Source organism: Schistocerca americana, chromosome 4 (genome assembly GCF_021461395.2).
Source record: "Schistocerca americana isolate TAMUIC-IGC-003095 chromosome 4, iqSchAmer2.1, whole genome shotgun sequence".
NCBI lineage: Eukaryota > Metazoa > Arthropoda > Insecta > Orthoptera > Acrididae > Schistocerca > Schistocerca americana.
Window position 1 is genome coordinate 766,346,784 of NC_060122.1, and position 17,169 is coordinate 766,363,952.

Consider the following 17,169-nt stretch of genomic DNA (forward strand, 5'->3'; position numbering starts at 1 on the left):
ACATTCACCAGCCGTGCTGCTATTGCCTCAGCGATTTTCCAGTGGTCAAAACAGACTCCTAAGGAAGCCTTCGCCGCTGCCATGGAATCATGGCGTCAGCGTTGTGAAAAATGTGTACCTCTGCAGGGCGATTACGTCGAGAAGTAACGCCAGTTTCATCGATTTCGGGTGAGTAGTTAATTAGAAAAAAAATCGGAGGCCTTAGAACTTGAATGCACCTCGTATGTTGTGTAGATGGAGGGGATATTTTAATTTTAACTACTGGTGCCGCCTTTGGTACGATTGTTTTATGCATCTCCACTGCAGGATGTAATATTAGTAAGTGACTAAAAGTTCTTGTGCATGTAATAATTTGGTAATTTTCATGGTTGCTTAAAGCTATAAGCGTTTGTTCCCTTGTGGTTGTTTTTTGTTTTTGTTTTTTTTTTCGTGAAGATTTTTAACAGTTGCTGCTTCAGCCATGTTTAAAATTTTGAAATTTTCTCTATTTTTTATTCACTGGGACTGTAATTACCTCGCAGTTTTTGCTGGCCACCCTCTGTAGGTCCTGCACCAATGTTCTAGCCTTCCGAAAATCCGCAATGTTTTTGACCGGCAAACGGTACTGCGAGGCATCCGCGTCATCCGCTCCGCTCAGCACAGAGAACACAATGCACAGAATCCATACGCCTAGCATCTTTACTATATTCATTACAGCTGCACGAGAGGATTGCATGGTTACACACGTCTGGCACGAAAGGTTCAAGTGAGCCAACTTCCGAGACTGCCGGAAGATTCGCCATACAGACGGTGCACCACAGGAGAGAGAATGAAAGAGACTCTCCTGTCCTGAGGCTTGGACAGCCTTTTGGATTAGTGGAGCATACATACCAGAGTGCAGCCCTACATATCTCTCTCGTTTCGAGAAGTACTGACGGGAGATTGGTGCTTAGCGTCCCGTCGACGGCGGGTTCATTGGAGATGGAACACAAGCTCGGATAAGCGAAAGATGGGGAAGGAAAATTCTTCATGCCCTTTCAAAGGAACCATCTCGGCATTTGCCTTAAGCGATTTAATGAAATCACGGAAAACCTAAATGTCGATCTCCGGACAGGCAACGGTCCTCCCAAATGCGAGTCCAGGGTCGTACTTCACTGTTTTTGTTGTGGTCTTCAGTCCGAAGGTTGGTCTGACGCAGCTCCCCAGGTTGCTCCATTCTGTGCAAGCCTCTTCATCTGTAAGCTGCAACCTACATCCATTTGAAACTCTTTACTGTACTCATCTCTTGGTCTCCCCCTACACCTCCCTCCAGTACTAAATTGACGACATGTCACATCAACTGACTCCATCTTTCAGTAAAGATATGCCGAAAATTTCTTTTTCCCAATTCTCTTTATTACCTAATCATTACTTACATGATCTTCCCATCTAATCTTCATCATTCTTCTGCGGGACCACATTTCAAAAGCTTCTGTTCTCTTCTTGTCTGACAATCGACCACGTTTCACATTCGTACAAGGCCACACTACAGAAAAGATGTCGTAACGCTTTTTCGCCAATGGCAGTCTACATTTTGTACCCCTTCTTCTATGGGCAACATCAGTTATTTTGCTGCCCAAATTGCAAAACTTATCTATTACTTGTAGTAACTCAATCCCTAGACTAATTCACTCAGCGTCAACTGATTTAAGTCGATTACATTCCACTACTCTTTTTTTTTCTTTTGATAATGTTTAAGTTATATTCTCGTCGGCACACCTCAAAGCTTTTATTTCATCTCCCTGAGTAATTCCTAAATCTCTCTCTCTCTCTCTCTCTCTCTCTCTCTCTCTCTCTCTCTCTCTCTTTTGCCTGCCGGAGTGGCCGTGCGGTTCTAGGCGCTACAGTCTGGAGCCGAGCGACCGCTCCGGTCGCAGGTTCGAATCCTGCCTAGGGCATGTATGTGTGTGATGTCCTTACAATGCTGTCTCAGTCCCTTCTCAATCACCGCTTCCCTTTTGTGCCCTTCGTCTTTGTAACTGCCGTCTGGTTTCTGTGCAAATTGCAAAAAGGTTTTCACCGCCCATATTTTACCCCTTCTAACTTCAGAATTTCAAAGGGTGTATACCGATCAGCAGTATCAAAAGCTATAAACGTAGTATGCGTTTCTTTAACCTAAGTCATAGGGTCAGTATTTCCTCACTTGTTCCAATATTTCTCCAGAACTCAAACTGATCTTCTCCTAGCTCAGCATCTAGCAGTTTTTCCATTCTTCTGTAAATAATTCATATCAATATTTTGCCACGATAACTTATTACACTGATGGTTTCGTAATTTTCACACCTGTATGCACCTGCTGTCTTTTGAATTTGAATTATTTCACTCTTTTTGAAGTCTAGGGTTTTTCCCCTGTGTCATATATTTTGCACATCAGGTGGAACAGTTTTGTCATTGCTGGCTCACCCCAAGGATATCAGTAGTACTGAGGGTCATATACAACAGGGGCCTTTTTTCGGCTTAGGTCTTTCAGTACCCTATCAAATTCTTCTCGGAGTATCATATCTGTCATCTCATCTATTTACTCTTCCTCTCCTATAATATTTCCTTCATTTCTCTTGGATAACCCCTGTATGTATTCTTTCCATCCTTCAGCTTTTTCTTCTTTGCTCTGTACTGGTTTTTCGGTCCAGCTCTTGATATTCATATGACTACTTCTATTTTCTCCAAAGGCTTGTTTAATTTTTTTGAAGGTAGCATCTACCTGTCCCCTAATATACATGCATCTATAGACTTAAATTAGCCCTCTAAACGTTTCTGCTTAGCCATTTCGCACTTTTTGTCAGTCTAATTTTCTAGACAGTTATATAGCCTTTAACCTCTTCATTTTCTGCGTTTTTATATTTTCTCGATTCATCAGTCAAATTCGGTACCTCCTGTTACATCCAAGGTGTTCTTCTAGGCGTTATCTTTTTACCTGTTTGATCCCCTAGTGCCTTCACTGTTTCATCTCTCAAAGTTACCTATTCGTCTTCTGTTGTATTCCTTTTCCATGTTTTAATCAATCGTTGCCTAATGCTTCTTTTGTAATTCTCTGCAACCTCTGGTTCTTTCAACTTAGCCAAGTCTAGACAGTTATATAGCCTTTAACCTCTTCATTTTCTGCGTTTTTATATTTTCTCGATTCATCAGTCAAATTCGGTACCTCCTGTTACATCCAAGGTGTTCTTCTAGGCGTTATCTTTTTACCTGTTTGATCCCCTAGTGCCTTCACTGTTTCATCTCTCAAAGTTACCTATTCGTCTTCTGTTGTATTCCTTTTCCATGTTTTAATCAATCGTTGCCTAATGCTTCTTTTGTAATTCTCTGCAACCTCTGGTTCTTTCAACTTAGCCAAGTCCCATCTCCATAATTTGCTACCTTTTTTACAAGTTCTTCAGTTTCAATCTACAGTACATAACCAATAAATTATGGTCACAATTCACATCTGTTACTGGAAATGTCTTGCAGTTTAAAATGTTGTCCTGAAATCACAGTCTTACCTTTAAATGGTCTATCGAGAAACTTCCAGTGTCTCCAATTCTCTTCCACGTGTACAACCTTCTTCCACGATTCTTAAATCGTGCTAGCTATGATTAAATTATCCTTTGTGCAACATCCTACAAGGCGACTTCCTCTTTCAATTCTTTTCCCCAGTTCATATTCTCCTACCATTTTCTGTTTTCTTCTTCCTATCATTACCGAATTCCAGTCACTCATCAGTGTTGTCCGCTACATTAATTACGTGAATAATTTCTTTTACCTCATCATACATTCCTTTTGTCTTTCCATCAACAGCGAAAGTAAATTGGATGTAAACTTGTACTATTGTGTGTGGGGAGGGAGGGGGGGGAGGGGGAGGGACAGGAGTGAGTGCTGTCTTTGTGTGTGTCTCGATTTGCTTTCGTGTTGACAGGAGCAACACAAATTGTTTGTTGGAAAGTGGCCACGAAAGAATGCTGTCACTAAAAACTGGCTTGTAGCCGAAATCGGTGAACAGTGGTTGAGTAAATGCATATCTGACAATTATTGTGGCAGAAATGAAAAATAAACAATTCTTTTCAAAAACGTTTAACTGTGGAATTCAAAATACAAAACTTACATATCGTTAATTTTATATGTCCTATCAAATAGCGTGTTTTTCTCTCCATGTGACCATAAGTCGAAAGTCTCACTTCGCTTGCCACCATTGCCTGCAAAGTCACATTTGTATTGTTTGTTTTCTAGTCTTATCAGTCTTTGTTCTTTTTGCATTGTGTAACTGAGATTATTACTGGTGATCTCGTCACCAGTTTTAACGGTTTTCACGATAACTGCTAAAGTTTCGTATAAACTGGTGATTAGGTCATCAATGAACTGTTAAACTACACGGTGTGCTATACTGTCTCCCTAAATAAAGAGTCTCATTTCCAACAGTATACAGTAGGGGGGGGGGGCAATTTTAATACGTTTTGCATTTCTTGTTTTCATTTTTTCGTTTCCTTCAATGGCAAACAGAAAAGGTGAAGCGGTAGTCCAGCGTAGAGCCTGGGCCTACCGTCATGTATTTTTGATTTCCAAGCGTTAAAAAACTAGGATGTTTTTCCTGTTCCTCGGTAAGAAGAAGGACTCGCTCTCTGTTAATGAACGAAGGTAGACGTACTTTATTTTATAGCGAGATCGGTGGTAGCCATTTTGGTTGTGAGAATAAGTAAAAAGTCTGTATTTTTGATGTGTGTAGAAGAAATATTATAGTAGTATTTCACCAGTGAAAAATTGAGTTATTATTCCAAGTAGCACTGGAATATATAAAAATACAAGAGCCCAACTGTGTACTTCGCAGTTATTACGAAGATCCGATTACGAAAGGAATGATGGACACGGTCAAGATTTTGTAGGTGGATACTGCGATCGGACCTAGTATTATTAATTGGTAAGCAAAAATCTACAGTACAACAAGAGAAAGAAAATTTCGTTTATGTGGAACTAATATATAAAGATTGTTTACCCATTTACAAGCATAGCTTAGCTTATTGTGCTTGTCCGACACGCCTTAATATTAATCTCATTATTTCCATATATCTGAACATTTTTTATTTTTTTATTATTTTATAGTACACGCAACAGTCTGACAGAAAAACAAAAACAAAAAACAAATCAAAACTCCGGAAACGTGCGATTAGGACATTCGGTCTGAGGGTTCAGTACAAAGTTAATTATGTTTGTAGATACCAAGAATAACCTTATGTGGTTCAATTTCCCGGTACAAGTCTATCTACTGGAAGCCACTTGAGCAACTTGCGTGTCCCGTACCCGATTTATCTAACTAGGGACAGGGTACCTACAGTTTACCGTGAAAACCGAACCACGTGTTGTTTTTGACGACTCCTCATAGAGTTGAGAGGTGACGGCTCGATTCCAACGAAGACTGCCAAATTTGTGGCCCGTCCGTGATTCGATCCGACGACCTCCCGGTTTCTAGACAAGTGCATTTTCCATTATTGTTCCCGTCATTTGGTTTGGGCGGACGCCATGTGACACACCTTCAAATTCATCGTTGAATACTTCACCCAGTTTTTTTATTTATTTATTTTTTGCATTATTTTAATACAGGAGGTAGCCAGCCTTCTGATCGAAAACGCTGAGCCACCGTGCCAGCACAACTAGACAACCAGGCCCGACATCTAGGTAGAGAGTTCGTCTACAGGTTTTGATTAGCGGGTCTGGGAGTACCAAAATATGTTACATACATGGAGTATCTTTTGATTGCATTGACTTAGAATCGTAAATCATTTAGGGACCATCCACCGTAGTATTTGATATAATTTCCAAATTTATATCTCTACCAACTACTGAGAAAAAGGAGGCCTCTACACACCGCCGTATCTTTTGATAGCACTGACTTACAAGCTTAAATTTTTTACACCGCCACGGAACCGTACACCTTACTGTTGGATATAAATTTCAACTTGATTCCTCTACCCGTTCCTGAGAAGAACGGTTCTTAACAGACAGACAGACAGACAGACGGACAGACGTACAACAAAGTGATCTACCCACAAGGTATCCGTTTTTACCGATTGAGGTAAGGAACCCTAAAAACGAACAATTTCGACGCGAATTTGCCTAAAATGCTCGCAGGTGACGCGCAAGAACGACTTCGTGTAAAATAGCGAAACGCGTCTGAAGCGTTAAGCATCAACAGCTCAGGGAGTTAAAGTATCGTATTTATAAACGAGTTACAATAACTCTGAATGACTCGAATTAGAAATCCCTCCCTTCCTCTCTATAGCTCGAAATAGAAATCCCTCCTCCCTCATTCTCCCTCCCCCCCCCCCCCCCCTCTCACTCTCTCTGTGTCTAGGCGGTGCTCTCTTAACAATGAGCTTCTCAGTGCTGTGCTTCGTACTGTGTGTACTTACCAGAGTCGCCGAAGTTGTGGTGTCCTATGGAGTGCGTGACGCCATGGCTCAGAAGAGCAGCGTGCGAACTCACGGAGTGGGACAAGCCGCCGCCATCTGCACACGAAAACCAGCCTTTTATTTTCTCCTTGTTCCACAGGTAAGCAAATGTGTTAAAGGCAATTGTTTGCTAGGGTCATAATTATGACGTAATTTACCATGCGATGATTTCGTAAGTGAAAACACTTTTTATACATGTTATTTTTTAATTAGTTATTCATTTATTTATCCTGAGAATATTATGCTCAAAAGGCTCTCTGTCACACCGAAATAGGAGTTGTTCATATGTTGCAATATATCTATTACGGCACGGATTTTTTATAAGGTTGCTTATGTGTAGCATGGGACACAACATTCAGAAATAGCCGTGACACAAACAGCGATAACAGTAATAGTTATAGTAGAAACCTAGGCGGTTTATGTTGGTGAAAAAGATACATTAGAGCCAAATTTAGACTGTGGCCCGTGATCAGTGGTTATACGAGCAGAGATGAGAGAGAAAGAGTAATGAGGTAGAGCATAATTAATGAAGATACAAGAAAAAAGAAAAAGAACTGGAAGAATAAGTGTGCATTTATTTGAAATTCAGCAGAAAAAAATCACTGCTTACGTAAGCACGTAAAGAGAAAAAGGGCAGAAGAACAGAGATAATTTACAGGAACAGAATCAAGACTGTGCGCTGTGACAACAATAGACATGAACGGTGAGAGAGGTGTGAGTAGGGGGTGGGGCGGGTTTGGGGTAGGAACAATGATGGTAGAAGCAAAAAAAGAAATCGGGTGAGTGAATGAACATTACGCTAATTTTGGGAATTAAATTATGATGACAAAAGGAAGTGGTTTAGTCTTTTCTTGTTTGCAACAATAATTAAAATTGTGCTTAGAGTACAGGATAGTTAGGTTCGGGACGGACAGTTGCACTGGAGAATGTAGATTGTTTTTAAGTGGATTCTTACAACCACATTACTAGATAAGTGAGTCGTTTTAAACATGTTGAGATAATAGATACTGTTACTAGGCGGGATTAGCGTGTGCCCAGAAACTAATGAAGGACATATAGCACTTTATAGTTATCTAACTTGTCCAGTCGCAACAATCCTTGTAAGAAGCATTGACAAAGGTCAAAGAGAAGTAATGTTGCGGATGTAATTCACAAAAGAATTTCTCTTTAGTTCTAATCGTCCAGAGTATTCACTAGAAGTATCGTGTTACATTATACAACAGTACTGTATGTTCGGCAGAGTGAATGAATACACAGTTTTCTCTCACTGTGATGAAATATGATCCGACATTTTTGAAGGGGGAGGAAGAAAGTCTTCCTACAGTGCCGACAGTGGTTTCTGTTCAGCTTCGCTCTTCATGCAAAGTACTTCGGCGTTTTTAGATGAGATATTAGGAAACCATGAAAAAGAATAGAGGACAGGTTTTTGCACGGTTCAGTTCTAATGAACTTCTGATGTGAAACCAAAATTACCTGAGAGTTCTTCGCATTTTATTTTAGGCTCAGCTTAACACAGCCAACGGAGGGCCGAACCCAAGTCAATGTTAGTCGATTGGATGGCAGTACTGGTATATTCAGGTCCCTTCTAAGTAAAGCAGCAGGTCATATTTACAGAACGACACATACGGGATGTCACTGACATATAAGGAGAACAAAAGAGGCCCCAAGTCTGACACCTGACAAAACTTGCTTCGATGACGAATTTTCATTCCTGGGCGTGATACCCTTCTCTTTATTTCTCTAATAGCTTTCAAACCACGTCTGTATACTGTCTGAAAGCTATCACATTCTTGTGAGAAGTACCTGATGATTGATGGCTTCAAATGCTTTATTAAAGTCTAATAACATTAACTGTTTGCTCTCTGTCATATTTCAGATCATCTGATAACTACTACAGTGCTCGTGCTGCCGTATTTACAGAATTGGACTCATATTTGTCACACAGGTTGAATGTGTCAAAGTAATAAACTTCTTTTTGTGAACAATACATTCCAAAATTCTGGTTGCAATATGTAAACTGCTGATTGGTTGGTAGAAACCGGCGAACGACGATTTTCATTCTTAGGTACACAACGGACTATGCTTAGTTTCCATTCATCAAAAAATTCCCAGTTCCCGAGAAACAAATTAAAGACCTCCGTCCAGGCTGGTATTATACTCTCCATATCCACTTGATGAAGCAGAAACCATCAGTAATCGGAGAAGGCTGCCAATCGTAAATCAGCTGTAGTCAAGGTTTTACCCTGTTGAACAAGAGAGCGTATCTTTCGAAGATACTCCGTCATTAGTTTGGGTTCGGAAAGCAGCTGTCAGCATCAGATGTTCACGTGCAGAAAAGTTCGTGGAACTTCAATGATTTACTTGCATAGTCCCCTCTTCATACTATCCTAGCAATTCGTCTTCAAGCACCTTTCTAATTTTTTTCCCCTTCTGCATCAATACAAGCGGAGGTGAACATTTCCCGTGACTGATATTTACAAGGATGCCATTAATATACTCATTATTAATCCCACCCAGTATCAAGTTTTACTGCAGCCGATAATGACACTTTTCCGAATTCAGGCAGTTTCTTACACGACTTTGCTGTTCTTAGCATAATCACTAAGTTTGTGTGTATGTGTGTGACTGTGTGTGTGTGTGTGTGTGTGTGTGTGTGTGTGTGTGTGTGTGTGTGTGTGTGTCTGTGTGTGTGTTTTAATGACAATTGGAGTGATTTCATCAAAAACAGAATGCACCCGAACATTGTGGTATCACACATCGATAACATCCTATCAGCGCCTTTAATTTGCAGTGGAACTGCAAGTTCCTGTCAGGTAGTGACAGCAGTCATGTGAGATCTGGCGGACCCAATGGAGCATGCCTGATGAGTCATTCCTCCAGCGGCTCTGTACAACGAGTGGTCTCTGCCACTCGCACTTAGAGCCTCTTCGCTGCGATGCTAAGCAGACGCCGCCTCCTCGTGGCTCCGACTCGATCATTCGTACAGAGAGCCACTTCCTTGTAGACACGGAGCCTCTTTACTACGATGCTACGCTGACGCCACCTCATCATGGCTCCCACTCCATCAGTACAGAGAGCCTCTTCCTTGTAGACATGGAGAGCTGGACTCTATTTCCTGCTGCATTATTTGTAATGAGTCTTCGAACGCTTGGAGATATGCAAATTGAGTAAATCTTCTGTTTACTGTGTTCGCTTGTTCGCTAATCATTTCTGCTCGTGTCCAGCTTTCCTATGACGATAGCTGCCACACCACTCTGTAACCCAGCTCTCCTTACTTTTGTGCATGAAGTCGAACACAAGAAATAGGACAGTACCCCTGAGAATGACACCAGAAAAAACAGGAGATGTAAGGAAGAGGAGCAGGTATAATGAGGAAAACTGGAAGGGAAATGATTGTGAAGAATAGGTAAGTAATGGCAACTAAGGTATGAGAAGGAAGAAGGTGAGCGGGAAAAGGAGGAGGTGGAAGGGGACGTGCAAGGGTGAAATAGATAAGCGACAGGAGATGATGAACTGAACTAAAGAGAACATTGAGCAGGAGGAAAAGTAAGAAGAACAAAAAAGTCTGAAGAGGAGGGAGAGAAAGTTAAAATATGAACGGGAAACTTGAGTAAGAAGACGAAGAGATTAAGTAAGAAGAGACAGAGAGGTGAGGGAGAAGGAAGTGATTTGTGAGGAACAAAGATTTACGAGAAACAATTGGAAGTAGAGAAAGTAAGAGAAGGGTCATGGAGCAGAAAGTACTGGCAAAAGGAAGCGGCATGAAATGTAAGAAAGGAGAGGTAAGATGAAGATTATGTATGACCAGGAGGAGGCGCTGACTGCAGTGGCGGGATACGCACCGCCGTATCCGTGTCCGATGATGCCGCCCCCGTGGCCGGAGTCAGGCACGTGGTGGATGGCGCCCATGACGTAGCCGTGTCCGCCACCGAAGCTGAAGCCGTGCTGCGGCAGCTGCACGTGTCCGCCCCCGCCGTGGTGGTCACCGCCCTCGATGTGCACCGACTCGCCGCCGCCGCCGCCTCCAGCGTGGATCAGCACCGTTTTCGTGTGGTGCTTGTGCTTGATGAACTTCGGCACGTAAATCTTGAAGTGCACACTGCGCAGTGGAGAGGATGATACTGTACTTATAAAATGTCCTCAGCTCATAAATAGAAATGATTCATTACTTGCTGATCTTAAACTCCGCACATTGTAATGTAGTTTGAGCCCAGTTCCAGTACAGTGGACGGCATTATTGGAAGCACATCTACTGTCCCTTGCTGAGAATAATGTGCAACAGAAATAAGGCAACGAGTCACGTGTCCATTGCGACATCTAGAACAGATTATTATGAGCCTTTCAAAAAACATTTTGATGGATCGTGTGTATATCAACACCGTAATTCTGATTACTTTCATACTGTTCGACTTGAGGTACAGGTGACGTAAATATATTAAATGGTCTCACTTCTTAGGTATGGCAATACTACCCGGGTAATATCGGTCAGGTGCTTCGTTGGTGTGTACATGATAGCAGATATTCCATCTAATAATGACACCGGATACGCAACTATTATTGAAATACATTTCTGCGTCACGAAACACGTTTCCTTTTATTCAGTCAGGACATCACTAATGTTAGAGTGTTTTTGTCCATTCCTTTTGGCTCTGAGCACTATGGGACTTAACATCTGAGGTCATCAGTCCCCTAGAACTTAGAACTACTTAAACCTAACTAACCTAAGGACATCACACACATCCATGCCTGAGGCAGGATTCGAACCTGCGACCGTAGCGGTCGCGCGGTTCCAAACTGAAACGCCTAGAACAGCTCAGCCACACCGGCCGGCCGTCCATTTCTTTCTTACAATGGATGTGTGATGTCTTCATGCACGTTTGATACCATTTTACTCTTTCGCGTAGGTGCTGTCCGTAAAAAATAAAACGAAATGGCACAGCATAAACAGTGAACAACGAAACATAAGGTAGAAAATGAAGTCTAGCAGTAAGGCAATATGTTTCGGACGACCAGTAAAGCGATGGGAAGGGTTGTTTCCCCATTCCCCGCCACACACGTTGCAGGTATTCGTCGCAGGAGCGTGAGCAGCACATCATCCTCGAGGCCGTTAACATCAGCTTTCGACACTGGAGCCATTTTCTTAATTTCATACAGTTCCTGGCCGACCAGTATGGTCGAGCGGTTCTAGGCGCTTCAGTCTGGAACCGAGCGAATGCTACGGTCGCAGGTTCGAATCCTGCCTCGGGCATGGATGTGTGTGCTGTCCTTAGGTTAGTTAGGTTTAAGTAGTTCTAAGTTCTAGGGGACTGATGACCTCAGATGGTGCTCAGATCCATTTGAACCATACGGTTCCTGAGGTCTATTCATTTACTTTTGAACTCATTTTCTGTCCTTCCACACCTCCTCATCCCTCCCCCTCCCCCCCTAAAAAATGGCCATGGCCATTTATCTCATGGCAATGGCAATGGCCATTTATCTCACATGACCGCTCTGTTCGCCCATAACAAACCAGAGGATGGTAGGTAGAGATTCCGTAAATTACTGCCAGATTCCTTGACTTCTGGAAGACATTCGATACAGTTCCGCACGGTCACTCAGCGAAGAAAATACGAGTTTATGGAGTATCGGACCGGCATTGTGACCTTATTTAGGACTTCCCAGTAGATAATATTTAACATTCCATACTTAATGGGCCAAAATTGTGAGATGTCACTCCGGATGAACGCCGAAGAAATGTTGGTAGGTCTACCTGTTTATGAAGCGTAATACACACTGTTTAGTCACGTTAATGTGACTAACTGTGAAAAGCTCGAATAACCGACTTTTGCAGCGCGGTCCGTTGCGAGACGTGCAGGTTCAAATGGCTCTGAGCACTATGGGACTTAACAGCTATGGTCATCAGTCCCCTAGAACTTAGAACTACTTAAACCTAACTAACCTAAGGACATCACACAACACCCAGCCATCACGAGGCAGAGAAAATCTCTGAACCCGCCGGGAATCGAACCCGGGCGCGGGTAGCGAGAACGCTACTGCACGACCACGAGCGGCGGACGCGAGACGTGCAGGACGAGAGTCAGTCAGGTTCTGAGTGGTACTGACAGGAATGTGAAGCCATGCCCATTCCAGTGCAATGGCCAGCTGCACTCGGTTTCCCGGTGGAGGATTCGTGGGGCGAGCAGCTCTATCGAGGTGGTCCCACAGATCTTCGATTGGGTTTAAATCCGGGGCGTTTCGTGGCCAGGAGACTACGGTAAACACATCCTGGTGTCCCTCGCACGTACACGGCGAGCTGTGTGACACGGTGCATTGCCCTGTAATCCTGCCGAGGAAAAACAAACTGCGTATTGGGGTGGATGTGATTCCCAAATATAGATGCATACTTTTGTGACTCATTGTGGCTTCCAAAATCACCCAGGGGATACCACGACAATATTTCCCAGATCATAATGATCCCTCCTCCAGCCTGGACCCTTCTGAAGATTGTTGCAAGATGCTTGCTTTCAGACATTTCATGCAGCACACGCCAACATCCATCTGTCCGATGAAGCATAAAACGAGATTCATCTGGAAACACCACCCATCACCACTCAGTGAACGTCCAGTTGCAGTACTGGCGTGCAAATTCCATACTTCATGAAATGAATCGACTTCATTTACTTCCGGTACGATGGACATGGAGGAATTATGGGCAAATTTTAAAAACATTGTAAATCACGCATTGGACAAGTATGTGCCAAAAAAGTGGGTTACGGACGGAAAAGACCCACCATGGTTTAACACCGCAATTCGGAGAATGCTCAGGAAGCAAAGGCAGTTGCAATCGCGGTACAAGAAAGATCGGGAGAATGAGGACAGGCAAAAGTTAGTAGAGATTCGTGCTGCTGTAAAAAGAGCGATGCGCGAAGCATACAACCACTACCACCGTCATACCTTAGCAAAAGATCTTGCTGAAAACCCAAATTCTGGTCTTACGTAAAATCGGTAAGCGGGTCGAAGGCTTCCATCCAGTCACTCACTGATCAGTCTGGCCTGGCAACAGAAGACAGCAAAACGAAAGCTGAAATTTTAAATTTAGCATTTGAGAAATCTTTCACACAGGAGGATCGTACAAACATACCGCCGCTTCAGTCTCATACAGATTCCCGTATGGAGGACATAGTGATAGACATCCCTGGGGTTGTGAAGCAGCTGAATGGGTTGAAAATAAATAAATCCTGATGGGATTCCAATTCGGTTTTACAGAGAGTACTCTACTGCATTGGCTCCATACTTAGCTTGCATTTACCGCGAATCTCTTGCCCAACGTAAAGTCCCGAGCGACTGGAAAAAAAGCGCATGTGACACCTGTATATAAGGAGGGAAGAAGGACGGATCTTCAAAATTACAAACCAATAACCTTAACATCGGTTTGTTGCAGGATTCTCGAACGTATTCTCAGTTCGAATATAATGAATTTCCTTGAGACAGAGAAGTTGCTGTCCATGCATCAGCACGGCTTTAGAAAGCATCGCTCCTGCGAAATGCATCTCGCCCTTTTTTCACATGATATCTTGCGAACCATGGATGAAGAGTATCAGACGGATGCCATATTCCTTGACTTCCGGAAAGCGTTTGACTCGGTGCCCCACTGCAGACTCCTAACTAAGGTACGAGCATATGGGATTGGTTTCCAAGTATCAGAGTGGCTCGAAACTTCTTAAGTAATAGAACCCAGTACGTTGTCCTCGATGGTGAGTGTTCATCGGAGGTGAGGGTATCATCTGCAGTGCCCCAGGGAAGTGTGGTAGGTCCGCTGTTGTTTTCTATCTACATAAATGATCTTTTGGATAGGGTGGATACCAATGTGCAGCTGTTTGTTGATGATGCTGTGGTGTACGGGAAGGTGTCGTCGTTGAGTGACTGTAGGAGAATACAAGATGACTTGGACAGGATTTGTGATTGGTGTAAAGAATGGCAGCTAACTCTAAATATAGATAAATGTACATGAATGCAGATGTATAGGAAAAAGAATCATGTAATGTTTGAATACTCCATTAGTAGAGTAGCGCTTGACACAGTCACGTCGATTAAATATTTGGGCTTAACATTGCAGAGCGATATGAAGTGGGACAAGCATGTAATGGCAGTAGTTGGGAAGGCGGATAGTCGTCTTCTGTTCATTGGTAGAATTTTGGGAAAATGTGGTTCATCTGCAAAGGAGACCGCTTATAAAACACTAATACGAGCTATTCTTGAGTACTGCTCGAGCGTTTGGGATCCCTATCAGGTCGGATTGAGGGAGGACATAGAAGCAATTCAGAGGTGGGCTGCTAGATTTGTTACTGGTAGGTTTGATCATCACGCGAGTGTTACGGAAATGCTTCAGGAATTCGGGTGGGAGTGTCTAGAGGAAAGGAGGCGTTCTTTTCGTGAATCGCTACTGAGGAAATTTAGAGAACCAGCATTTGAGGCTGACTGCAGTACAATTTTACTGCCGCCAACTTACATTTCGCGGAAAGACCACAAAGATAAGATAAGAAAGATTAGGGCTCGTACAGAAGCATATAGGCAGTCATTTTTCCCTCGTTCTGTTTGGGAGTGGAACAGGGAGAGAAGATGCTAGTTGTGGTACGAGGTACCCTCCGCCGCGCACCGTATGGTGTATTGCGGAGTATGCATGTAGATGTAGATGTAGACGTACTCCGTTGCTAGAGAACAGCAGTCAGCATGGCTGCATGAATCAAGCGCGCGCAGCGGAGGTCCATACGCAGCAACGTTCGCTGAATGGTCGTCGAGGAGAATCTCCTCCAGTCAGCATATGGTCTCCTCTAAAATAATATTCTCTTCTCCATAAACCACACCACTCATTCTCCCTGCCTCCCCATAACTCACTTCCTCATCCTATTTCTCCCTCTCGGCACTCGCTCTCTCCTCCACCCCAGTTCTCTCTCTCTCTCTCTCTCTCCTCTCTCACTCACTCACTCACACACACACACACACACACACACACACACACACAGAGAGAGAGAGAGAGAGAGAGAGAGAGAGAGAGAGAGAGAGAGAGAGAGAGAGACACGTAAGCTAAATATCTCAGTCGATAACACCACTTTAAATGGCACGCCACACCTAAACAAACACGAAACGAAACAAATGAACACCACATATCTTCAACAACATGTGAAATGGCGTCAGAAACGGTTTGTTTGGCTACCAAATTGTATAAAATGCGTGTGCAACAGGAGGTAACTACAACAGTAGACGAAATAAGTACTTAAAAACGACACAGACAAGCGAACACTAAAACACAGAAAAACTGTAAGTAAAACACCAAATAATGTGATAGGTAGTGATTCTCAGTCGGAAACGCACGACAGACAAAAAATAGAAAACATTTCATCATTTGTAGACGACAAGCTGTAGTATGTATGGCACACTTAAAGCTGCCACCATACACAATTAATAATGTGAGGTATGTAAACAAATACCGGTTGGTTATAATATGCGTGGAGCTACTCACGGAGGTCGACTGTGGTTTGTAATTATTGTATGGAAGCGAAACTTGGTACGTGTGCTAATGCGTTAATGCGTAACCGATTTACGCTGAAAAAAATTCCATTTTTGGCCACCAGGTGCGAATCTGGCGCTGTACAGCATCTCTTCCACGGCTTCGGTGCTCATATTGAACTGTGTAAGCAGCAGGAATCCGCATTACGCCTTTCTCACTCGTTTGACCTTTTCTGCCCACGCCTCGGTCCTAATACATTACATATGGAAACATTTCTATATTTCTTTCTTGTATTCGCATCGCCAGATTTGCACCTCATGGTCTAAACTGGAACTAATTCCGCTTTAAGACGTTAGAATATCTACCAATTTTCGCTGCCATCCGATAGTTACAGCCCACTCCCGTGCTGTGTGAGTAACTGCACTTTAGTTATAACCACCCAGTATATACATCGGAATTATTTCCAAATCTCATCTGAAAATAATACTTTTAAACATATCGTAAATGAATAACACACAACATCTCAGTTAGGGAACATATATCTTGACTGTACACTTCATGTAAACTAATCCAAAGTATTTCGCACCTAATGATATCTCCTTTTGCAAATGTAAATAATTTTGAGCCTAAACTCACATAGCATAACCAAGAAAGAAAATAAAAAATCCCACTGAAGATATCACATTAAGTGCTGCAGCAAAACTATAAAATAGTGTTTTCCATAAGGTAGTATACCTCTTCAGTTTTGTCTTCTCAAGCACGGAAGTAAGAAGAGCTACAACAACCAAAGTATTATTATGTCTAGTGACATTTGGTTAAGCTTTTCACTTTTCGCAGTGGAACAGATTAATATACGGTTATTTCAGTTAATGTGGTAGTCGGAGGTAACAATATGAAACAATATTTTCCACTGCTTTGTTTCCCAACACAGGGATGGATGGGTCATACAGTGTATCCCTGGGATATCAGAAGATGATTGTCCAAAAACTACAAGGCATACGGAAAACACACACACATCAGTGGATAGAGAAACTCTCCAAGTTCTTAATTCACATTACAGATGCTCAGTAGGGGCACCCTTTGTGACGCGGCAAACGTCAATATTCGCGTACAGCTCATTGACACGAATTATCCAGGAAGGTGCGACAGCAACCCGCTCTGCAAGTCCGTTCACTGAGTTGCCTGTGTGCAGGCGACCACTAACTCTACGTGACAACACAGAGCTGATATGTCTATGAGAGCGTCCTG

General features: G+C 42.8%; 1 protein-coding gene across 1 annotated transcript in view; it reads right to left on the reverse strand.

The window, feature by feature from the left end:
* Positions 1–17,169, reverse strand: part of LOC124613200 (glycine-rich protein DOT1-like) — a 59,891-nt gene that overhangs the window by 12,234 nt on the left and 30,488 nt on the right. Inside the window, exons 3-4 of the mRNA XM_047141862.1 lie at positions 10,277–10,533; positions 6,396–6,491 (exon numbers count right to left, since the gene is read on the reverse strand). Coding sequence (XP_046997818.1) covers positions 6,396–6,491; positions 10,277–10,533 — 353 coding nt within the window. The remainder of the gene's footprint in view (positions 1–6,395; positions 6,492–10,276; positions 10,534–17,169) is intronic.